General features: G+C 37.5%; 4 protein-coding genes across 5 annotated transcripts; 3 read left to right on the forward strand and 1 right to left on the reverse strand.

The window, feature by feature from the left end:
* Positions 1-1,672: 1,672 nt before the first annotated feature.
* LOC136238130 (acid-sensing ion channel 2-like) lies at positions 1,673-6,353 on the forward strand. Its single transcript, XM_066028472.1, has 2 exons — positions 1,673-1,772; positions 4,617-6,353. The coding sequence occupies exon 2, from the start codon at positions 4,627-4,629 to the stop codon at positions 6,340-6,342; it is 1,716 nt and encodes a 571-aa protein (XP_065884544.1). The 5' UTR covers positions 1,673-1,772; positions 4,617-4,626; the 3' UTR covers positions 6,343-6,353.
* Positions 6,354-8,279: 1,926 nt separating this feature from the next.
* On the forward strand, positions 8,280-12,791 carry LOC136238408 (acid-sensing ion channel 1A-like). Its single transcript, XM_066028861.1, has 2 exons — positions 8,280-8,391; positions 10,815-12,791. Exon 2 carries the CDS (start codon positions 10,825-10,827, stop codon positions 12,610-12,612), a length of 1,788 nt encoding a protein of 595 aa, XP_065884933.1. The 5' UTR covers positions 8,280-8,391; positions 10,815-10,824; the 3' UTR covers positions 12,613-12,791.
* A 1,845-nt stretch (positions 12,792-14,636) lies between these two features.
* LOC136239531 (acid-sensing ion channel 1A-like) lies at positions 14,637-18,845 on the forward strand. Its single transcript, XM_066030274.1, has 2 exons — positions 14,637-14,748; positions 16,930-18,845. Exon 2 carries the CDS (start codon positions 16,940-16,942, stop codon positions 18,704-18,706), a length of 1,767 nt encoding a protein of 588 aa, XP_065886346.1. The 5' UTR covers positions 14,637-14,748; positions 16,930-16,939; the 3' UTR covers positions 18,707-18,845.
* Positions 18,846-19,334: 489 nt separating this feature from the next.
* LOC136239532 (fatty acid hydroxylase domain-containing protein 2-like) lies at positions 19,335-25,829 on the reverse strand. Of its 2 annotated transcripts, none has more exons than XM_066030276.1 (6): positions 25,667-25,829; positions 21,610-21,729; positions 21,445-21,560; positions 20,721-20,929; positions 19,898-20,170; positions 19,335-19,631 (listed from the first exon to the last, which is right to left on the reverse strand). In XM_066030276.1, the coding sequence occupies exons 2-6, from the start codon at positions 21,710-21,712 to the stop codon at positions 19,463-19,465; spliced, it is 870 nt and encodes a 289-aa protein (XP_065886348.1). In that variant the 5' UTR covers positions 21,713-21,729; positions 25,667-25,829; the 3' UTR covers positions 19,335-19,462. The 2 variants fall into 2 exon arrangements, with proteins under 2 accessions (XP_065886348.1, XP_065886347.1); XM_066030275.1 differs by having other exon boundaries at positions 21,610-21,742.
* Between the last annotated feature and the right edge of the window lie 144 nt (positions 25,830-25,973).

Genomic DNA, 25,973 nt, shown 5'->3' on the forward strand with positions numbered 1-25,973 from the left:
CAAGTATAATCATTGCATCAGTACTGTGAACTATAACTTACTACCTATGAGATGACTAAGGTGTGAGATGTCATATATAGGCATCAAAATTATTAATGTCTCTACTTTAAATTGTGCTTTTCAAGTAGTGCTGAGGGAAGGGCAGTGTGGACTTCAGGATCATAAATATTCCACCAATGTCGTATGTAAATACCACTACTCCACTGTCCTTTAGGAGTTGTGCATCGGTGGGTCATGCGTTTGTCTGTTTGATCTGCCATCAGTAATGATGAACAACAACACCTTTGTGATGACTGAGAGAACAAATTGCTTTTATGAAGAACAGAGCATTACCAGTAGCAGCTTTAGCTATCTATAGTAAGTGCCATTAAATTTGCTAGTCTAACACCGATACTAAGTTTTTGCATCATTATCTATTGTATAGCCTAAATATTAGATTTTTTTTGCTGATTTCAAAGTTTTGGGGGTAACAGCAAAAATTTATCCTTGAAATATTTAGACCTCCATATTATAGTCTAAGTATATCTAGTTTAGGAACCCAGCTCAAGGTTTGTCATGATTCTTTTAGAAACTGATGCGAAGTGCCAAGGTTTCTAAAATTATGAAGAACCAAGGGAGTGGTTCCTAGAACATGGCTCAGTGTTTAATTTTAATATGCTTTTTGAATCCCACAATCAGAAACAAGTTTTCTTAAGTACATTTTGCTAAACACTACACAGTGAATGTGCTTATTATTTTATTATTATCAAGTCTACCAGTTGGGCACTGGAGAGTTTGTACAGAAGTCAGAGCTTGAAGTCTGAATAAATATTATTACTCAGCAGATTTCTAGCCAGGTTATGCCAGGAGGTTTCTTAATGTCAGATATTAAAGACCTCATTAAATATCAAAGATCAAGGTGTACTATCACTACTATCGCTACTATCGTTACTATGTATGACATGTTTGGGATTGCAAATCTACAAAAAAATTAACATTGTTCAACCTTGAAAATATTTCCCCTCAAATATAGTTAGACTCCCCTTTATAGAAATTAAATGTCATAGCTGGAACAGTTGGAAGCACACTCTCATCACCAACAACATTGTCTTCAGTGGTCCAACCACTTTCAGTGTGACAGCTGCTTGTCTGACTAAACAATCCACCACTGAACACTCATGCCAACACTATAGCTTAATTTTATGCTTCAGATCCCCCATCCACATTGCTATGTTTCACTGCCTAAATTTGGTCATTATTATTATGACATCATGCATGCAAGTTTTTGGGTAATAGTTATAAATGAACTTGCTTTAAAATTTAAGCTAGGCATAGAAAAAGAGAGACTAGTGAAAACCAACCTCAGAAGGGACTTTAACCCTTTCATTTCTCAATAAGTTAAGATAATGACATGATCAATAAAAGAGATCGAGTTACTCTAATAGAGCATTCAGCTAACTTAAGCAGTCGAGTGCATGTAAGATTGTAATGAATAATGAGCCGCCCGCCCGCCCACATTCAAGTTTTCTGATGAAATTTAACAATAAGTGGACTAAGTACTGGCTCTACTTTATACCTGTGCTGAGCGCAGCTGCTGAGTGTGGCCTGACAAAGAACAGTATCACAGTGTAAATCATGGAAAGTTTGTGCCCCTCAGGCGATATATTGGGCGCGCGTCTTAGACGTGGTAACAAGCGGCCGGAAATGCAGTGGGTGGAGTGCCAAAAAAGATTACAACGAGGACAAAGAAGAGAGTCATGATCTATTCTTAGCTATTATCCATTCAGAGCTAGGTGCGTCATGTGTAGTGGTGAAGCCATATGTGTAGTGACACTTTCTGTTTGAATTTGGGTACACATATGGTAGAATCGTGCCATGAGTCCCGTGACCATCGTGGCTGGTGTCCTACGGAAGGCTGTAACATGTCTCACAGCAGCTGGGTCAGGTTGATTAGTCACATTATTGTCTGGCCTGACCAGCTTTATAGGATACCCAGGTCTTACCCAGATTGGATCACATGTGAAATAAATTAGTTTGGCAGTCTGGAAATGTATTGAACTAGTTTCAGCTACTTTTGTGAGGCACGCCCACTTATAGAGGTTACATGTTACTATGTATCCATAGTCATATGTGGGGCTAGCCCATTTATCAGTAAGTATTTTGTAGTCTGTAGGTATGCACTAATCCATGTCCATTGCTGTCTGCAGGCTTACATGGAGCCATGCCCACTAATCACTATTTCTTGCAGCAAGCCAGTTTCTTTTGTGAGCCATGCCCACTTATCAGGAATGTGTGATATTGTCGGTAGGCATGGAGCCAAGCTTATTTATCTGTAAAGCATGTAGGCATGCATGAAGCCACACCCATATGTAACAAACACGTTTTGGAATTTAATATTTTGAACCACGCTTACTCACTGATCATTTGTTACAATACTTACCTGCTTATAACTACCTGTTTACAAAATATTGGAGCACCCAAAATTTAGCTCTTGGTTGCATGCTTCAGTTTTAATTAATCTGGGTCCAACACAGATTATTGTCCTGGTCACCCAGGTCAGTAGTAGTGACCCAGTTTCAATGCTGTCTCACAGGTAAAGGTGTGAGCACCTGAAGTCTCATCTGAACTTTTCCAATTGTGTGAGATACAGATAATTGACATTTACTCCTCCAGGTAATGCCATTGGCAGGCAGTGTTGGGAGTAATGCATTACTTATGTAACGCATTATGTAATATTATTACTTTTGAGTAATATAACGATATACGCTATAAAAACAGGTAATATAACTCAAGTTACTTTAATTACTAATGTAATGCGTTACCTAAGTAACATAGTTACTGTATTGAGTCTAATATTATGTAATATTATTACTACAAGTAACGAAGTTACTAATCTCATTAGTAATCCACTGTGTAACATCTAGCCACAACGAAGTAATGAAACCTACTGAATGAAGCTTATTCACCAGCTTCTTACTTATAACCAAGATTTGCACATTGCCCAACAATGCAATCATGTCACGTGATAAGGTGGTAGTTTCACATGTGACAGCTTAAGACTGTGGACACAAAGTAATATAATATGTAATATTATTACAGTTACTTTATTTTTTGGGTAATATGTAACTGTAACTAAATAGTTCTGTTGCAAGTAATATGTAATATATAACTAGTTACTTATAAAAAGTAACTGTCCCAACACTGTTGGCAGGTGAGTGTTTCCCAGTTTATACCAGGTCCTAGACTGGAACAATGTGAGTAAAGTTTCTGAAAAAACTTCTACGTAAATAAATCCGGAGAACTAAATTGAACTGATGAGTTATTGATAGACAATCATCGTTTGAACTTTTTAAACAATAAGAGTGTGTAATTGGAGCAGCAGCAAAGCTTGACGAATTTGTTATCCAAGCTTTGCATTAGATGGAATGTTCAAAGGACTGTTTTGTGTGCTTGCCAGTAATCATGGGACCTAAACAGCCTGAATAGTATACATTATATTACCATATTTAGTTGATGCAATGCTTAACTGCTATCACTACGACCACCAGCATCATATTTTAAAATCGCACATCAAATATGATTCTTCAGTTAAACATCACTCATACATGTAATTTTTGTGTATCACTGTGATAATATAACATCAGTCTAATGATAGAGATATTACGTGAGTGCTAATAAAAGCATATGCTATATACGTATATAAACAGAGTTTATTTTAGTACATTATGTAATCAGTACTTCCACTCATATGTATTTTTGTTGTACCTCAGGATGGGAAACAAACAATAATGGCATAGAATATGTCCAAACCAAGGTGTGACTTGATCCTCCATAAGCTGGATACCGTATAGCAGAAAGTTTGGCATGATATAAAGAACTTTAGCAATTTTTTCGTGATAGGAGTTTCAAGAAAACGTTTGACAAATTTGTTAGTAGTTAATACTTGGACAAACGATTTGACTGATTTAGTTTGACGAAACATCGGTCACTCACTGAATTTGCCAAACCTTTCTCCCACCAAGTGTTCTCGTATAGGCCAAGTACCATACATAATTAAGGAAAGAAATTTAATAGTTTTATCAATCAAATCTTTGCCGAGGTAAGGCCATCATTCCATCCCTAGGTGCAGCAAAAAACAAATACAGGTGATTTAACAGTATTTCAATCGTCAAGAACTATACACTGTGTGAAACAAGAGTGGGGGTCCAACAACACCCTCATCACCCTTCTGTTATGTTCACTTACATAGCTAATGCATTTATTGCAACACTTGATCATTTATACCTATAGTATCTCTCTATTATAAAATAGTTCATTAATGTGATAAATAATCAAATAGTTAAAATTTGTTACAGCTGCCTAAAAATTGTCGCAGGCAGCGATGGGAACAAAGAATAAAGTTATGATGGCCTAATGTGGTATAGATAGGACCATAGGATAAAAGCTATCAACTGACCACCTAGTATCATCACCTGGGGTATGTAACTCCACTTGTGGTGTATCCTTCTGTAATAGTACCCACTCCTTCCACGAGTATTTTATCTGTGAAAATTAGTGTGGTATTCACAGTTCTTGTTTACAATTTTTGTTTACGTGCAATAGTATACGTATTTACTGACTCTTTTTCCTCTGTATAGTGGTATTGATATGACTACTGATAAACAAGTCACTCTTACAGCTGATAGTAGATACTTAAATACTCCTGGCCTCCTGTATTCATGTGATGAAAAATCTGAATTAACACCAATACATATTGGTTGTGGTGAGGAGAATGATGTTAGTGACAAGAAGGATCTCATTACTTATAATGCTTGGCAAGATGAAAAATCACAACAGGGAGATGAAGAAGAGACAATTCTCAGTGCTAGGTTGAGAAAGAGTCACATGACCAGTCAAAATATCCTTAGCAAAGTTCCCCTCGATGAGAATGACAGAAAGTTATCTACAACTTGGAAAGTCACAGCATGGAAAATTTTGTTTCGCTTTTTCTCAACAACATCATTTCATGGCTTGCCATACATAGCCAGTGGTCAGAGATCTTGTTTAAGGCTGACATTTTGGATTGGTGCTCTATTCTTATCACTGGGTTTAATGGCAGCAGCTATTTTCTTTGTTACAAGGCAATACTTCAACCAGAGCACAGTGCTATCCTCAAAACAATATTTCCATGAAACACTTCCTTTCCCAGCAGTGACTTTTTGCAACAAAAATTTAAATAGAAAATCAGTAGCTGCTGAAACTGGAATCGATTTGACTCAGTTGACTATATTTTTAAATTTTATGTTAGGTAATCCTTATCTTGCAGGTGATAGTTTTAGTTTAGAGGAATTTATTATGACATATAGACATTTATTTGAAGTGGAAGAGTCTGTTTTCTTCTACAACAATTCTGGTCATCAAATCGAGGACATGTTGTACTTCTGTCGATATGAAGGTCAGGAATGTAGGCTAGCAAACTTAAGTTTTACACAAAGAATTAGCACTTACGGAAATTGCTATACTTTTAATTCTGGTGAGAATGGAAACATCTTGTCTACTATTTCTAACGGTCAACCTTTTGGACTTGAACTGATCTTAAATGCTGAAGAATATGAATACTTTCAGGCTGAAAGTGACTCAGTTGGGTTCAACGTCTTCATTCATCATCCTGACCATTTCCCACACTACAGACCTTCTGGTGGCTTCTCAGCATCACCTGGTCAACTAACACAAGTGGCACTACAAAGAATTGATAACAAGCTTTTAACTAAATCACAGGGTGGACAATGTGATGATGTTACTCTGAAATATTTTAATAGTTATTCAAGAGAATCTTGCATAGCAGAGTGTGTCACTGATTTTGTTGTGACAAGGTGCGGCTGTAAACCTCAATACATGCCTGGTCCTGCCAAGGTTTGTAATATAACAAATAGTTGTCAATTAAATTTTACGAGATTAATTGCTCAAAATCGTAGGAAGTGTAATTGTCCTGTTGCGTGTGAATCAACGTACTACCAACCAACTTTGTCGTATGCTAAATTCCCTGCGGCTCAGTTTGTGACTCTCCTTAACAATCCTAATCTTGTTCCTCTTCTACCCTTCCCTGACTTTGTGGTTAGCAGTAGAGTAGACGAAAATGGACAAACTCATGAATATTTAAATGAGAACTACACTGAATCATATATCACAAGCAACTATGCAAAGATAATAATCTACTACGACACCCTCACCAGTATCACACTGGAAGAAGGACTGGAGTACAGTACTGAACAGTTCCTAATAGACTTTGGTGGCTACATTGCATTGTTCACAGGAGCTGGTTTTATAACACTGTTTGAACTTACCGAATTGTTTTTTAATTTTGTAAGACCTGGTGAAGAGTAACTGTTGATGATCACCCACACACATTGTTGTATGCACGCACATCTGCATGCTTACTAAGTGTATATTTTGTGTAACACTATTTCCATCATGTCAATTCTAAGTGGTGAGAACATCACAGAATTACCGGCACCACTACAACCTATTATGACAGTCTCCCAAGCACCATACAGTGGAGGAAGGCCAGGGTTGTTTACTGGATGGGACTGGTCTTTTTACAATATGTATTAATCCAGCTACATCAAATGCATGCAATTCAGTTCCAAAAAATTATTAACTTGTCCATTGAAGCATCCACCACCAACACAGTGATGTTAACATAGCCAAGGACTAGTTGTAAATGATCATGGATAGTTGGAAAAATTTCCTGAAATGTGCAGCAAAGTGTACCACAGAATTTAGATATATAAGACACATATTTTTAAAGGTATTTATAAATAATCTAATTATAGTTTACCATTTGATTATGTAAGTACCTGTAGATAATTAGGCCATTAATTGTTTCTCATCCCCTCCCGCATCCCTTTTTACCCCACTGCCTCTAATTTCATTATTGCTGTTTTCGATCATGTGCATACATATTTTGATGCTAAGAAGACTGGCTATCATTTTATAGCACAACAAATGTCACTTGCACCTCATAAGCGGTGGTAAAATGTAAGTACTAATTTTAAAAGCTTTAGCTAACCTTTATAGTAACATACAGCTTGATTTGGAGTATTTTCTTTAATAATGAATAATGAAAAATGACCTCCCGCCCGCATGGAAATCCAATTTTTGTGGATGAGAAACAAGTAATCAAGTTTGCCTGGCCTAATGATGCTATATAGACCGTAAGTCCTCAACCAGAAATCGCACTATAATATTATGGAAAATGATTAATAAAACAGTCAGTAATATATAGAAGCATCAAAAACTAAGGCTAAGGTATTGAGATTAGCATAGCTGGTTGGTGGTTGGCTTTTTGAGCACTGCAGCATAATAGGTACAATTAAAAGCGTAATTGAATAGTTAGCTGTATAGATTGTTTTCCAGTATTTTCAACTGTAATAAGACTCGGCCTTTTGGACTTTAGTTTGTAGTAGCCAAGCTATTGTTATCTCTTTGTTTAGCTAAAATTTACAAAAATTGTAGCCATGCAGATTTCAATCCTGTGACCCCCTATTTTCAAAGTTTTTGAATCCAATATCGATTAAAATTACTTCCAGATATACTCTCATGGTAGGTATTTCTTTTAATTTCCCAGGACGGTATCTCCCCATTCAGACTTCCCTAGCACCAGTGCTTGATGCACCAGCGCTTGGTTGAAGAAAGGTTTCACCAGTGCTTGATGCATATGTGCTATGCATCAAGCACTGGTGGAAAAACCATTCCTCTATATAAATGAGCTTGCATGCCCCCTCCAGTACATTTTCTTTTCTATTTAAAAACCATATTTTTGTATGTGTATGTTGGAGCTAAAATTCATTTCTAATATGAGAGCATGCACAAAACTATATGTATGTAAAACATCACTCTATAGTGTCAACCAGGCCATGTATAGCATGTCCATCTTCTCTGTCCCCCACCTCTCATTCCTTATGCACGGACTATAGCTATACGTAATTGTAAAACTAATAGGTTTGAAAAAAAAATTCTTTAACCTGGCCACCACTACACTCTACAGACAATTGTGCAGTTGTAATATACTAACATACATCATGAGTGCTGTTTTGGAGTGTGCTCATTGTTAAGTCAGACATTCACTGATAGCTAATAATGAATTCTGATATTAAATAATTTTAGAGTAAAATTAAATAATGGGCTCCTCCTAACAATTAACTCCAACCTTTTTGCACCTTTTGCACAAAAACTTAGACTAGATAAGTAACAATATCTGCTCGGGTGGGCGGGATTGTAGATCGAACACGTGACAGTATCACGTAACGTTTCGTGGTTAGCTACCAACCAGTGGGTGGAGTACACTGATGGAATTAATTTGTTTACAGCGACCGAAGATCTGCTGTTGACTTGACCGCATATAGCGCAAACCTTCAGAGCTATTGCAATCAGGTATGTATGGTAGTGATCTGTGTTGCGGATGGGTTTGCATTTTTTAACAGCACTCCCTTCCACCCATACATGTAGGTCTTTGTAGGTAACTTATCCTTTTCTGTAGGCATATATATATATATATATATCCCTTTTTAGTAACAGCTTTTTAAAACAATTTCTTCTAGCGTTTTTGTGTAGAGACAGACCTACTTGAGGGGGGGTGAATCTCACACAGTGGACACTACCCTGGACTCAGCAATCACGAGGTCTACAGGAAAAGATAGGTAGGGTGTCCAGAGCTTGACAGAGACCTCAACCTGCAAAGTGCATTTGGAGTGACACCTGCGGTTATAATGAGTGAGATTTGCTTACTTATGTGCGAGGTCTCCATTTAGTAGAAAAATTCTTGTAAAAAATTGCAAAATTTGCCACTTTTTTGGCTATTTTTAGTTGTATCGCTTCATTTTTAGCCATTAGAGCACTGTTTAGTGCTTTGCCAAGAGGTATGAAGTGAAATTAAATTATGTGAGAGATAGTAATTGCAATACATGAGATGGAAGTGAGACAACAATCCGATGCGTGTGTCTCACGTGTAGTGCGTGAGAGTTGGGGTGTCTACAGCTTGACCTAGAGCCACAAATACACATTATTAATGACATCAATAGTAAAAAGCTTAGACAGCAGCGTAGCCAGCTCGTTATGGAAGAGTATACTAGGTCGAATGGACACAAGATTGGCAAAACTCTTGAACACAACAGAAGCACCTTTCCCCATACCACCAGATGACAAATTGCATGTGTGCTCATGTAAAGCATTCGGCTCGCTGGAAATGAGACGGCAATGCACACACCACACCACTACACTAACACACACACATAAACACACAGCCTCAGCTGTTGTCCAGGTGGAATTTCAAAAGTGCACATGCATAATTATATTAATTTCTAGCTATATACTAGCTACAAAGGCGTTTCAGACTGACCAATTCTTTATGTATCTGTCAATGTCAAGGAATTTGAGGCATCAAATTTCCTGTATAGAGGAAAAGTGCGTAGCTTGTCAACTTTTCACCATGTTGCCACCTTAGTACTGTTGAGCAAAGGATATCTGACTCCTGTTTTGCTCGACCCCCCTGGGCTTTAGGACAACATTCACACAAAAAAGGCTGGGAATTATTTACACAGTGATGAAGTACAGACAACCAATCAGTCAATGACTATGTTTAGTAGCGACTATTCCAGGATCTAAGGTGGGACCTATATACAAGAGGCTACAGGAAGCAGTGAGTTAGAAAGTATACTACTGAACTTAGTATACTAAAGTTGAAAGTATACTAAATACAGAGAGAATTTGGTTACTTGATCCATCATAGTCTAGGCAAAGACCTAATAATTTTTGTGTGTGAAGATCGAGATACTCTCTAATACAGCAGACACTACTCTATTAAAACACTCAATTTATTGAACTGAGACAATAGCATGATCCTCCCATTCTACTAAGTTATGCCACCTAGTGAAGGGAAACAAGTGGGTCGTCATTGAATGATGGAATTTTACCATAGACTAGGAAATACACATGAGAAAATTTCCAAATAACACTCTTCTCTGTATACCGGCAGAAAGTTAAATGTTAATCATGTATACTAATGTCACAGTGTACAAATAGTACAGTATGTAGTTAGCTAACTGACATAACAGTTTACGATTGTCACTGAAATTGTAAAATTTGCAACAAGTTTTTCATGTGTAATTTTACCCACCTACAGTAATAAGGAAATTTGGTCAACTATAGTTTTTACCTCAGCAATTGCCATTGTTACACAGGGGGTAATTTTAGCTAGGGGAAAGGATGGTATGCAATCTTATAATCAGGATTGGTATAACAGAACACACCTAGATACTAAGAGTTCATTTGGATATTCTCTGAGAAAATTTTCATGATTAGACTCCCTAGCTATGATTGCCAAGGGTATGTTTGATGGTTGTTTAAGCTGTGTGCTTTGAATAGTATGCGGGTGGTATTAATTCTCTGATTTAGAACCTACTTGATGGCTAAATGTGCTCAGTGAATGATTAATCGAGGCAGTATCAGCATAAATAACAATAGAAAATTTCACTACAAAAGTGTCTCCTGCGTTTAGCAGAACTTAACTAAAATTCTGACTCCAGCAATAACATTGTCGTGCAAGGGACCGTATGGGTAACCCAGGACAAACTGACTAAGAACAGATAGGCAAGTGCTGCTTCTTAAATATAATCATATTGTAAAGCCTTAAAGAAAGCAATCTGGTCACAAGAGACCATCTGCACAGGCAATACAATAGCACAATCATGCAGCATTTACAAAGCAGCTCGATACCTACTTAAGTTGTGAATAATTATAGTAGCTACTCTATCAATGATTATACATAATTGAACTCTAATATTTTCCTTTCTCTGTAGCTGTGTTGATATGACTGATAAACAAGTGCATCTGTTGCAAGTTACTTCTCATATAACCAAAAATGGAACCACAGTAAATAACTTTGATAATTCAGGCTCGGACAGCAGTAAATTGATCCCTTCTAGTCCCTTGAATTCATGCCACGAGAATTCTGGGAAACTCAATCTACCACCAATACACAACCCTCCTACTAAGGAAAGTAGTGTGAGCAGCAAGAAACATCTTATTACAAATGCTTGGCAAGATGAAGAACAACAGCAAGAAGAAGAGATGATCATCAGTTCAATAACAAAAAGGAAGTCCATTAATCTTAGCCACCACCAGGATATTCTCAATCAAGTTCCTCTTAATGAGAATGATAGAAAAATATCTAAAACTTGGAAAGTCACAGCATGGAGAATTCTATTTCGCTTCTTTTCAACAACATCTTTTCATGGCTTGCCACAAATAGCCAGCAGTCAAAGATCTTGTTTATGGATGATATTTTGGATTGGTGCTCTATTCTTATCTTTGGGTATAATGCTAGCAGCTGTTAGTTTAGTTACAAAACAGTACCTCAACCAGAATACAGTACTATCCTCAAAGCAGCACTTTCACAAAACGCTACCTTTCCCAGCAGTGACAGTTTGTAACAAGAATTTGAATAGAAGATCAGTAGCTGTTAGTACCAGAGTTGATATAGACCAGTTGACTGTACTTTTAAACTTTATAATAGATGATGATCCTTATCTAGCACAGATTGATGAGAGTTTTGATTCTGATGCTTTTAATATTACATATTTCCATTTATTTGATGCAGAAAATTCTGTTTTTTATTTCAACAATTCTGGTCATCAAATGAAGGATATGTTATATGGTTGTCAATATGCAGGTCAAAACTGCTGGCTACAAAACTTAACACAAAGAACTAGCACTGATGGGAACTGCTATACATTCAATTCTGGTGAGAATGGAACCATCTTGTCTAGTGTTTCAAATGGTCAGAGACATGGACTGGAATTGGTTTTAAGTGCAGAAGAATATGAATACTTCCAGGCTGAAAGTGACTCAGTTGGGTTTAACGTCTTCATTCATCATCCTGACCATTTCCCACACTACAGACCTTCTGGTGGCTTCTCAGTGTCAGCTGGTCAACTAACACAAGTGGCACTACAAAGAATTGACAATAAGTTTTTAACTAAATCATGTGGTGGACAATGTGATGATGATGTTACGCTAAAATATTTTAATAGTTATTCAAGGGAATCTTGCATAGCAGAGTGTGTCACTGATTTTGTTGTGACAAGGTGCGGCTGTAAACCTCAATACATGCCTGGTCCTGCTGAGGTTTGTAAACTAACAAATGATTGTATAAATGATTCTTTAAAATTTATTTCTCAAGATCTTAATGTATGTCATTGCCCTGTTGCATGTGAATCAACACATTACCAAACAACTTTGTCATATGCTAAATTTCCAGCAACTCATTTTGTGAGACTTCTTAACATCCCATTTCTTGTCGATTTCCTTCCCTTCCCTGACTTTGTTGTTAGCAGTGGAGTAAATGAAAATGGAGATTCTTATAAATATTTGAATGATAACTTTACAGAGTCATTTATTACCAACAACTATGCCAAGATATTGATTTACTATGACAGTCTCACCAGCACAGATGTGGAGGAGGGGCTGGAGTACAGCACTGAACAGTTTCTAGTAGACTTTGGTGGTTACATTGGATTGTTTACTGGAGCTGGTTTTCTAACACTATTTGAACTCTTTCAGCTATTTTTTAGTTTTTTCAGACCCATTGAAGAATAACTATTACAGATCATCGACACATATTTGTTGTATCCAATTACAGACACAAGCTTGTATATGAGTTTTGTTCTCCCTATAGGTATGTTTTGCATACTGAGCTACATATTCACAACACAAATATATTTGGCATGGGTCCAATTGTCCATTGCAAATGCAATCTTTGATTGTTACAGTATTATACAGGTCAGAAACTGAGCTGAATGTCAGGAGACAACATAAAATAAATTAAGTTACAGTTTCTATTGTTAAGCAAGTCCTTCAAATAGTCTTGTGACACTTTTTTCTTCTTTCTTTTGTATAGGGGTAGAGAAAAAATGGTCTAATCAACAATTCCCAATCAAAAGTTGTAGATTCAGCTGCACAAAAATGCTATCGGAGATTCACCAGACCCTGCCTCTGGGTAAGTGCCTTCAATCAGATAATGTGTAGCAAACTCTATTTGCACAAATCTGCAGCTGCTTCATGCAAGCATCATGATCAGTGAGCTAATTGCTTAGGTAGGATTTCCCAAGGGTGAAGGTGCATACTATAAGCTAAGAGCATCTATAGTGGGGGTTAGAAATGTAGCAACCGGTTGATGCAACTAGTACTGCAACGTGCGAAGAACACTCAGCATGAGGAGCACTTTATCTAGGGGTCTGGGCATGCGCTCACAGGAAAATTTCGCATAATTAGCTTTCTGAGGTTGAATTCGACAATAGTATTGACTGAATCTTATTGAATAAGCATTGACATTGTGAACCACTTTAACTATGTGAAATCATTATTTTCTAGCAGAGGTAATTAGCTATACCTTTCAATCTTTCATATAAAGGGTACTGCTAAAATGCTGCAGTACAGTTTTGTATTAGTATTAATTATGGACATGTATACAAAACAGACAAAAATAATTGTTAGTAGGCCAGAGGCCTTTTAGTCTGTCCATATCCCAGAAACGGTCTAAATTATTCTTAAAGTTGTTGAGATTAATTGACTTAATGACATTATCAGGTAGGCAGTTCCACTGATTGCTGTTGGTAAAGAAGTTGAGCCTGGATGTGAGTCTACATTCCTGGTTGATTGTGACCTCTAGTTACGCTATTTGTAAAAACAAAAGATAGTTTGAGTTCGGGGGGTCTATAGGAGATGGTTTGTTCTTTATAGTTTTAAGAGCCTCTCTACTGAAAAGCAGCAGTTGGGTTGAGATAAATGCCTCACTGGTCAGTAAATACTGGCTAGGCCTGCTTAACTGTTGATGCAGATCAGGGATAAAAACTACAAAAAGGAGTATTGATGATGAATGTTCTATTAGAGTAGTTGACTACTCTATTAGAGTATTTCAATGCTTAGGAGCCTTTAAAGCAGATTTACCCCTTTGATTGCCTATTGTTGATTCCTAGAAGATATTAGCTCTTCTTTTCCATGTTTTCATTGTCCATGTATGCTTTAGATGCAACTGCACCTGTGCTGTAGCTTCTACTGTCTTTCTAGCTGGCATCATGTAGTGTAGCAAAAATTTGGAGCGGGTGCTTCAGCCCCCCATGCTCCACCTAAATATGCCATTGCTATCTCCGTGTCGTCCTTCCTCCAGACTTTTCTCCTGGTGGCGCTTACTGGATGGGCGCTTATTATTATACCGTCGATTTCACTACTGGATGGGCGCTTATTATTATACCGTCGATTTCACGTCGGGGGTTGAGAAATTAGGCAAAGAATTTATTTTGTAGCACGGGATTTTTAAAGGAGATAAAATCAGCAGTAATCTATTATATCGATAGCCTACAGATTTCGAGGGGGAGTAGCTAGCTGGCTAGCTATTTTTCGAGTTGAGCGTTGTGCAAAACTGATAGCTAGCTATAGTCTAGCTATAGCTAAACATTTCGAGGATTTGCAAACTATCCCAAATATATGGAGGTCTAAATATTTCAAGAATAATTTTTACTGAATAATATCTCTCTTACATTGTCTCAATGACATTTCTCTTGCTTCGTTTAATAGTCTACGCTACAGTCAGGGCGCGGTCGTAAGGCACGCGATAGTGGCCACGTGACGTTTGTGGTTTCCGGCCAGTGGGAGGGGCACATGCAAATAAATAAAATCATTGTTTACAACTACTCCGCAGTGAAAACCTATTGTTGGCGCAAACTTCAGAACCAGGTATGTGAGTTGTAGCTATTTGTGTTGAGGCCGGACTTGTTTCGTTTGTTTTTTTTTTGCTTGTTTTTTTTTTGTTGTTGTTGTTGGTTTGTTTACATAAGATAAAACAGTACATAATAAGCAAATACAAATGAACTTAAATATGGGCCTCAGCGACCTGCACAGCAATCGGTGCCTCATGATCAGCAACGGGACAGCGCAAACTGGACCTGGCACTATAGTCTCGTGCCCAGACCGCTTTTTTTTCTCCGCTTCCACACAAAAAGAAAAAAAGCGGTCTGGGCACGAGACTAACCTGGCACCGCGAATGCACATAATTGCGGATCTCAACAAAGAGAAGCTTAATTTGCATCAGCCATACCATCACTATTCCATAGGACACACACACACACACACACACACACACACACACACACACACACACACACACACACACACACACACACACACACACACACACACACACACACACACACACACACACACACACACACACACACACACACACACACACACACACACACACACACACACACACACACACACACACACACACACACACACACACACACACACACACACACACACACACACACACACACACACACACACACACACACACACACACACACACACACACACACACACACACACACACACACACACACACACACACACACACACACACACACACACACACACACACACACACACACACACACACACACACACACACACACACACACACACACACACACACACACACACACACACACACACACACACACACACACACACACACACACACACACACACACACACACACACACACACACACACACACACACACACACACACACACACACACACACACACACACACACACACACACACACACACACACACACACACACACACACACACACACACACACACACACACACACACACACACACACACACACACACACACACACACACACACACACACACACACACACACACAGAGCAGTTGTCCAAGTAACCAAAGAACATCTTATCGTCACTTGAGATTGTCATCACAGAGACTATATGATACAACACTGTTGAATTTGAGGCTAGTGATGGTATGTACTGCATGGAGAATATTTGGACCCTAAATTTTGCTTAACCTGAATATTTTCTCCCCACTTAAACGCATTAGCAGTATTAGTTATACATCTATAATTTCTTGCAGGTGTTGTTCAAGCACTTTATCATCTATATACGTATCTAATGCTTAATAAATTTATCACAATAACAATATTTCAGATAAAAAAAATTGGACTGTGGGTTATTTTGGAGGCTGGAATGCAATCTATATACTTCAAAATGTTTGGATCACAAAACCCTTTAGAGACATCGCAGTTTGAAAAAATCTCAGAAAATGGGATGAAGGTCATCCAACTATATTCAGTTCAGCATAACACTCTGAAATATCAGTTCCTTCATGAAAATATTATACAGGGGTCCAAATATTTCAATACATTTGACATGATTTATTAAGGGCCCAAATTTCCAAATATTTGGATGGGCGAAAGTTGGGAAAAGTCCAATTTTGCAGGACAGGACTAACAGCCATCAGCATACAAATGCTATTATAGTACTGACTTATATGCCATCTGTTATCTAGCTACATGTAAGTGCACTTAAAGTGTTTTGTCTACTTCCAATGCTAATAGAAAATTGACTCCCTGCATTTACAGGCTTTTAGTAGCCTTATTGCAGGCTCCTATAGTGGGATAATATCTAATAATCAATCAAAGAATGAGAATCAAGGTCGTGGTGTTGATCCAAGGTCATGCTGTTGATCCTGTGAGAATCAAGTCATGCTGTTAAAGCATAGGTTGGATGTTCAAGGCTGGCTAAATCAACCATTTGCATACAAAAGACTATAGCTACTTCTGACTTATATAGCAGTACATGGAATTATATAGGGAAAATGCATAAAGTTAGCACATCTTTATAAGAAAAGTGTGTTTACAAGACATGTTTCAACAGATTTAATATTATAAATTATTGTATGGTGATTGTGCAATTCATTCAGCAAAAAAATGACCAGGAAGGGAACCAGAAACATATAATTAACTTTTCGTGGCCTAATATTATATATATATATATATATATATATTCATATATTTTTCCATTCTTCCTTACTCTATAGCTGTATTGATATGACTGATAAACAAGTGCATCTGTTGCAAGTTACTCCTCATACAACTGAAAATGGAACCACTTCAAATAATGTTGATGATTCAGGCTTGAACACCAATAAATTGATTCCTCCTGGCTCCATGAATTCATGTCATGAGAAGTCTGGGCCACTCAAGCTACCACCAATAATCCAATCTGAGGAAAACAACATCAGTGACAAGAAATGCCTCATTACAAATGCTTGGCAAGATGAAGAACAGCAACAGGAGGAGGAAAAGGCAATCATTCATTCAAAGTTCAGCAGGAGTTGTACAAACCTTAACCACCAACGGAATATCCTCAATCAAGCACCTCTGGATGCAAATGATAGAAAGTTGGCTAAAAGTTGGAAAATCATGGTATGGAGGATTTTATTTCGTTTCTTTTCTACGACATCATTTCATGGGCTACCATACTTAGCTGGTAGTCAGAGATCACTGACAAGACTGGTGTTTTGGGTTTGTGCTCTACTCCTATCACTGGGTTTAATGATAGTAGCCATTATTTTAGTTACAAAACAATACCTCGACCAGAACACTGTACTATCCTCTAAACAGCACTTCCAAAAAACACTCCCTTTCCCAGCAGTTACAGTTTGTAACAAAAATTTGAATAGAAGATCGGTAGCTGTTGACTCTGGAATTGAGTTAAACCAGTTGACTATATTTTTAAATCTTTTATCAGAAAATCCTTATCTAGGCAATGAAAATTTTGATTACAATGTATTTGTTACTAACTATTTCCATTTATTTAGTAGTGAAAGTTCTGATTTTTATTACAACAATTCTGGTCATCAAATTGAACATATGTTGTACAGTTGTCGGTATTCAGGTCAGGACTGCTGGCTACAGGACCTTACACAAAAAACAAGCATGGAAGGGAACTGCTATACATTCAATTCTGGTGAGAATGGAACTATCTTGTCTAGTGTTTCAAATGGTCAGAGATATGGACTGGAATTGGTTCTAAATGCAGAAGAATATGAATACTTCCAGGCTGAAAGTGACTCAGTTGGGTTTAACGTATTTATACATGATCCTGACCATTTCCCACACTACAGACCTTCTGGTGGCTTTTCAGTGTCAGCTGGTCAACTAACACAAGTGGCACTACGAAGAATTGATAACAAGTTGTTAACTAAATCAAGTGGCGGACAATGTGATGACGATGTTGCGCTAAAATATTTTAATAGTTACTCACAGGAGTCTTGTATAACAGAGTGTGTCACTGATTTTGTTGTGGCAAACTGTGGCTGCAAATCGCAATACATGCCTGGCCCTACTAAGATTTGCAGGCTAACAAATTTATGTCAATATGAGGTTGAGGAGTTGGATATTAGTGAATGTGATTGTCCTGTCGCATGTGAATCAACACGTTACCAAATAACTTTGTCATATGCTAAATTTCCAGCAGCCCATTTTGTGAGACTCCTCAACGTCCAGTCTCTTGTCGATTTCCTGCCCTTCCCTGACTTTGTTGTTAGCAGTGCAATAGATGAAAATGGAGAGTCTTATAAATATTTGAATGACAATTTTACAGAATCATTCATCACCAACAACTATGCCAAGATATTGATTTACTATGACAGTCTCACCAGCACAGATGTGGAGGAGGGGTTGGAGTACAGCACAGCACAGTTCCTAATAGACTTTGGTGGCTACATTGGATTGTTTACTGGAGCTGGTTTTCTAACAATATTTGAACTCTTTGAGTTGTGTTTCAACTTTTATAGACCCATTGACGAGTAGCTTTGTGTATTGTTGAACAAATACTGAACATACATGCACACAAGAGATATGTGCGTAACTGTACATTTATTACAGTATTGTTGAAATTCATATAGACAATGTGCATAAAAGGTTTTGCTGGTTAGCTGCCTGTAAACTAAAACATGTGACCAGAGTAGTCAAAGTGGTTTCCACATACATACAATTATCTGACTTTAAGGTGGATGTAGAATTAGTATGTGATCGACAGTATCTTTCAATTAATTCAAACCACAAATTATATATGAGGCATAACCTGTATATAACACTTGGATATACACTACACAAATATCAGGCAAGAGTTAGTGCCACTAGCAATTATATAGTGGTGGCATACTTGTATAGCTACAATGGAACCTCTCTTAACAAACTCTCCAAAAAAGGACACAATAGAAAACACCTCCATATAAAGACAAATATTTAGGTTTGGATCCATACTGAATGGGGAAAACTTCTTTATTACCGCAAAAGTGGACCAAAATTTCTTGTGTCCACTACAGAGAGGTTCCACTGAAACTATCAAACAATCATGTGAGAGGGGAAATTCTTCTTCTGACGTGCTTTTTCCACCTAAATGGTTTGTCTTAACTAACAGAAATTGCAAGATATGTGAAACTTCAAAATTAATGTGTAATACAGTTTTGAAACACAGTTTTAGTCTTATCATTCAAGCACACAAGCAATGTTGGTTTGAGTTTGCACACTACTGCAAAGCGCTTGGATTCAATTGAGATACTGTCAATCATCCTTTTCCTGTAAACTTTTCTCATAATCAGTGTAGAGCTGGTTGGCAGGTGTGAAGCTGAAGATTATACGATGTCTCTTGTAAGCAGCTGTCTTCCTGAATGCTTCATCAGTACCATGGAGACAATCCAGTATACCCAACACTCCAAAATTGTTATTAAACCTGTAACAAAACAAGATGGTGGGTCATGTGATGCAGAAATAAAATGCAGCTTCTTTATATGCATTGACTGCATAAAGGAGCTGTAATTGTTACATACAGGAATCGTTTAGAAAATTTCCATAATTGGCAAGCACAAGCTTTTCTTAAAACTTGACCCATTAGCTAAAGGACAGGAATATCATGTGGTGGACCACTTCTTGATAGTGAATATCATTCACAATGAGTGTGTGTCACAAACACAAGCATTATGTTGCTCCATTACTCACTTCAAATGATGGAAGTCATGTGCTTCTGGTGAAAATGAGAAAGGCATGTGGTATCCTGAATGTGAGCTGAGAGAGCTTAAAGTAGCAATGCAGCTCCACAACCAAAACAGTGACAAGTGTGACTTTACTACCAGTGGTCCCACCATAAAGGGAGCAATGTTACTGATTACATGCTCCAGGGGGTGGGCATTAAACGCAGCAACACCAAAAGATGCAGTAAATTCATGATGTGTCTTGTGGACATGTTTGTACATAAATGGAAGATGAAGAAACCTGTAACCAACAACAAATTACTGAATTGAGAGTATTTGTGTCATACAACAAAGGTTGGGGATGATGTAATGTTAAACAGGTGCTAGAGTATTAGCTGTACATGTGTGAGAAAAAGCCTACTACATTATTAAGACAGTGCTAGAGCCTCCTCACTTTAATTTTAGAGAGAGCTTAGCTCTTCCACTAGTATAAGATCTAGATACTCTAATAGAACAGTCAAGCTCCTTGACCAGAGCAGACATGCACGTACACCATTCAAATGCAATTTTTTTGGTCAAAGGTGCTGCTAAATTTAATTTCAGAAACGAAGTAAAATTTTTGTGTGGGAATGCCCACAGACTCCCCTAGATAAGAGCATGTTGAGTGTGCTTAGCACACTGTGTACAAATTAGTTCTCATCCTTCTTAGCCCAGGCAATTTTGTTGCTATGCTCTTGTGTGTAACTTTATGCATAATTAAAGCATATAATAAGGAGAGTATATACTTTATCAAATCTCATAAAACTCAATACACAATGCATATTATACAGATGAATAGCTTTTTTTTCTACCTGTGAGAGTAATAAAAACACACTTCTTCAATCAGTACTATCACAGCCAACTGCCACACAGCAGTAAACAAGTCTGGTATGTCATCATAACCAAATGATGCACCACGCCACACAGCTATGTGAAACATTAAAATTGTCATTGGTGGGTTAAGTAGTACAACATTCAGTGTAGATCGCAGTGCAGCTATCTTGAATTTCTCAATGTCAACCTGTGAAGACGCAACAATAATACCATCTCATGGTAATTGTACATGTATACAGTGGAGACACTTTGAAGCATTACTGCAAACATTCACGTGGGCTCCCTGACTGTGAGTTACTTGCGCTTGCAAGTTCACAGCTGTTTACCTGTACACACCCACCTCTATGTACATTATCAGTACTGTTGTGATGACAAAGCATAGCATGATCGTGGCATGGCATGTAGGGTGTCTTGTATTTGTATAATGTATAACGTTCATGAAAATGTGTCTACTTTACGATGACTATCAAAATGTATCTCATTTGATCTGCTACAGCTTCCCATATTTGTTCATACAATTGGTGAAAATGTGTACTTTGTGGTACCCTACAATCCTAGCAGGTAAGAAGCAATAGAGCAAATGCTAATCAACTAGTACACAAGAGCCCATGCACACTTAGACTACCAGGTGACAAACAATTGAAGAAAACTATTTCAGTATTTACAGAATTTTGTGCATCATACAGTATAGTGCAACCATACATGTTGATCTCCTTGTATCTTATACTTGTACAGGAAGGCTGGTCTGCCAGTCAGGTCCATGAAAGAATAGAACAAGTTTATCAACATATATACAGCAGTCGTTAACACCAATGTTCCTACAAAAACACTGTCACCATGTAAACCCCCACACAGTAGCCACCTCACCATATACACCAATCACATAATCATCTTCTCCACACAATTGGTACACTGTACCCCACAATGATGTTATGAACATCTTACAACTCTGCATGACTGTCACCAACATCTCTGATGTCTGTATACCTATTAATATGTACTAGCAACACAAGTGTAACAAAACAGTATGTGTACAGCTAGAGTAATAGACAAAAAGTTTGGTGGGAATAAAGTTTGACATACTGAAGAAAATTTACTGTTTTGTCGCCAATAAGTTATTGCACGTTAAAATATTTAAAGCAAAAAATACCAGCCAGGGTTGCTTTTTATGCAGCATTCTCTTTATAAACACTCTTGATTTTGAGATCAGCATGTACTTGATTTCATAAAGAATTGAATTTTCCTACTAAAACTTTAACACCAGTCCCACCTTTCCATTCCAGCAACTTCTTATTTAACAGAATTTTCTACCTACCACAAAAGAATAAACAGGCAACTTCACACTAAAAATGCTTATAACAGTCAACGTAAATTGATTTTAGCATATACCACAAACTAAGTGAAACAACTTGTTATTAATTAGTATAGAGAACACTAAACAATAATTTTCTTACTCTGCTACAATTATTTTCTTTTGTCTTGCCAGGGTTTCAGTTTAGGGTTGAAACAAATACTAACACTCGACGAGTACTCGTTAAGGATTTGGTGCCAGGATTGAAAAATTGGTACTCGAGTATTCGTTAAGATCATATGACCCAGCTCACATGATGTATTTGTCATCAGGATGTGACACAATGAAGGCTGTAGAGCTTGATTGGCATAATTTTTTTGTCAGGAATGCTAAAATCAGTACTGTAATACAGTGTGTGCGTATCATTGTTGTTACTTGAAAAGCTGTAAACTGTTTAAGGTTGGTACAAAACATGTCAAATGGATATGACTACAAATAGCTAGTATTCGTGAATACTTGATCGTTAACTCTAGAGAGTACTCGAATACCAAAAAAAGCATGATCGTTTCAGTCCTACTTCAGTTATTATTACTTTTTTTTAATAACTTAAATTGGAAACTCTGAGACTAGACTACTGACCCCTTGAAACTATATTGTTATGTAATTGTCAAATTATGATGTTATCATCATCACTGACAAAACAAGTCCCAAATGGCTGGCTTCCAAAAATGAAGTGAATACATGTAAAACTAGCTAAGAGGGTACGGCCTTCAAATTAAAGGTGGCAGCCAAAAAAATGGTTGCAATGATGTTAATGCTAATCAATTTTAATAATGGATTATTAAAACTGATTGGAATTAACATCATTGCAGCCATTTCTTGGCTGCCACCTTTGATTTCACAACCCTTTATACCCAGGCTTTAGAAGGCAGCTGCACCCTTCTTTACAGCTAGGCAGGTTTAGCATAGATATGTTTATCTTGTATACTAATACTATTATGAGGGTGATATAAAGTACTTTACATGAGTCCGAGGTGGAGCCGAGGATGAGTATAATAACAATGATATCATCCAAGTATACAGGAGATGACTATTTTATATCCCAGTGCGTGGAAGTTTACGGATATTTAAAGTGTTATATGCAGAAGGTTTTGTCTAGATTGTGTCACAGTGGGTAGAAATACGCATCTACGCATCATCGCCCAAGCAATCGTTTTAGTTTATTTACTGTCAAATTATCTAAACTTAGCAACTACACTGAGCCTTGCCTAATGTGTAAACTAAAACCCACAATAAAACACTCCATGTTGCTTAATAAAATCAGTCAAAGCATTTCGTATCTTTGAACTGGTTGGGGATATTGCCAGGCAATACACGAGTTGAACCCTGAGCGGCGCCTTTGAATGCCCATGCCAAAGTGGTATATGTACACATGCTATAGTTAGCTCCCGGATCTGGCCTAAGTAAGTAAACTAGGATGGATCTCTACAGTTATGTAACTGCTTTAGATTCCAAGAGCACACATATAAAATCTACTCTATTATGTGTTATCAAAACAAGCGCATCTATAGTTAGCATATACATGCAAAAAAATTTGAGGTATATAATTTATGTAATCATTTTCATTGATCAAAAAAATTTCAGAATTCTTATGGTTTTATTTATTGAAGATCATTTATTTTTCACTCAGACTACTTGCTATATAGCATAGAGATAATTAAAAACTCAAGGACAGCCAAGCAATCATGAAAATTACGTCCCTTGAAAATTTGTACATATGTGATATGCACTCTCGTTCACTATCTTGGTGATATGAATACAATGTGTAGAACAACATTAGTGGTTTAGTCTCTGCATGTGTCCTTGTCAGAATTACAAAGATCATTCATTGTATGCGTAATGATAGAAGAGGCCATTATTGGCCATGCATCACTCATACACGCTGGCCATTATCTGCCAGTAAAGTAAAATCTTCTCTTTTTTTTAATTTAAGTATGGATCATAGAAATAAATAGCAATGAAACAAAGGAGGTTGTCTATACCTGCAGCTATGCTACTTGTACTTTTTTATTTTATGACTGGTGAACCCGCACATACTACATCAAAGGAAAGAATTGCATCATACTATAGTGATATCAGACTTATTACTACGCGAATGAACATGCTACAACTATCATTTACAGAGAAGCAAAGTGCCACTCCGTTTTCAGCATTACAAATGGAGAACAGTATGAGACACGTCTTTGCAACTAGTTAAATTTATCTGATTATGCCTAACCCATAACTGCCAAGATGGCATAAAGGAAAAGTGGGGCTGGATTTTTGAGTGATACTATTTGCCAGGGGAGCCCAAGCCTACTACACAGTACCACAATATAAGGAGCTTGGGAGGTTGTTTGTAGGCCAGTTGTAGTAATGTAAGAAAAATTTTTTGAATTTGACAATCAGTTAAATTCTTCAAATGTCCATAAGCACCTTCAAATGTCCACAAGCACCTTCAAATGTCCACAAGCACCTTCAAATGTCCACAAGCACCTTCAAATGTCCACAAGCACCTTCAAATGTCCATAAGCACCTTCAAATGTCCACAAGCACCTTCAAATGTCCATAAGCACCTTCAAATGTCCATAAGCACCTTCAAATGTCCATAAGCACCTTCAAATGTCCATAAGCACCTTCAAATGTCCATGTTTTATCTACAATTTCTTATCAACATTTAATTAGTCAAATCTGATAGTGTGATTTTTATTACGTCAAAATTTCCTTGCATATGGTATAGTGAAACTAGCATGTTGAAATCAGAATTTATTATATAGTTATAACAACCAAATAATGGCTAATGCAGGTAGACACAAGTAATGATGATGAGATTAATGAATAATCAGGATCAACATGGTTATAAGTGGGTTAGCACTTCCTGAGCTGGTGGACCTAATGACCTCATTAGTAGTCTGGAAGAGATCCAGTTTAGAGGCGTGTGCCAAGAGATAGCTACAGTGTAAATTGCAACATAGGTAGTAAATTTGGGTACAATGTTGTCTGCAAATCACAAACCCTGCGTTATTGAAAGAATCGAGGAAACAGTAAACGAGTAGCTATGTACCAAAAGAGTTATCCTTGTGCCCAAACCAGTTTTTCCACCCTTTTCTCACCTACCCACAAAAGGAAAAACGTGGCCTGGGTAAGAGACTACCAAAGAGTAGTTTAAACACACACACACACGCACACTCAAGTGATAAGTGGGTGTGGCTCCACATAAGTCTACAGGCAGCTACAATAAACCCATAATTCCGATAAGTGGGCATGGTCCCACACGTGCATAAACGTAGCACACATTGACCATAGATTATATATACCACATAGTGTATATACGCGACTCTATGGCAACAACACACGTAAATTAACACGGTAATTATTTTTAGAAGCGGCTATATTACTTATGAAAGTGCTGAGGTAGCAGTTTGAATGAGCTGACAAAAGAAAATAATAATAATAATAGCTACTAACCATAACTGTGTGTGTGTTTCACTCAGTTAGGGCTAAACTGCCTATGAAACATGACTAGACATATGGCGATCCCGAGGGCATTTCATCTCGTATTTGATACAATACGAACTAAAGTAGAGTACTAACCGGTTAATTTATGGGTTGGGGTAGACCACCTGTTCGGTACGATTCTGAATGTTTCTCACTCTCAGTTCCTATGGTTCCTCAAAGAAACTTCAGTGGCAGCTTTCGGATAATTATCGACTATCACACGTGCACTTGGAGGTACGTACCCGCCCCTATACATAGGGACGGGCGCCGCCAGATTACAGATTACATGATGACTCAGCACGCAGCCTGCCGCCGACCCTATTTAGGCGCTATACAAGCACCCCGATAAACATATCTATGCTATTTTCGGGGCGCTTGTATAAGCGCCTAAATAGGGTCGGCG

Source organism: Dysidea avara, chromosome 11, assembly GCF_963678975.1.
Source record: "Dysidea avara chromosome 11, odDysAvar1.4, whole genome shotgun sequence".
NCBI classification, from domain to species: Eukaryota; Metazoa; Porifera; class Demospongiae; order Dictyoceratida; family Dysideidae; genus Dysidea; species Dysidea avara.

Bases quoted from the DNA above. Each gene is read 5' to 3' on its own strand.
- LOC136239531 (XM_066030274.1), top strand. From the start codon at position 16,940: ATGACTGATAAACAAGTGCATCTGTTGCAAGTTACTCCTCATACAACT.
- LOC136239532 (XM_066030276.1), bottom strand. From the start codon at position 21,712: ATGTTGGTGACAGTCATGCAGAGTTGTAAGATGTTCATAACATCATTG. The intron at 21,561-21,609 runs GTGAGGTGGCTA...GTGTTTTTGTAG, and splicing joins TTATGTGATTGGTGTATATG to GAACATTGGTGTTAACGACT. The intron at 20,930-21,444 runs GTATGGTTGCAC...GCGTCTTCACAG, and splicing joins AGATACAAGGAGATCAACAT to GTTGACATTGAGAAATTCAA.
- LOC136238130 (XM_066028472.1), top strand. From the start codon at position 4,627: ATGACTACTGATAAACAAGTCACTCTTACAGCTGATAGTAGATACTTA.
- LOC136238408 (XM_066028861.1), top strand. From the start codon at position 10,825: ATGACTGATAAACAAGTGCATCTGTTGCAAGTTACTTCTCATATAACC.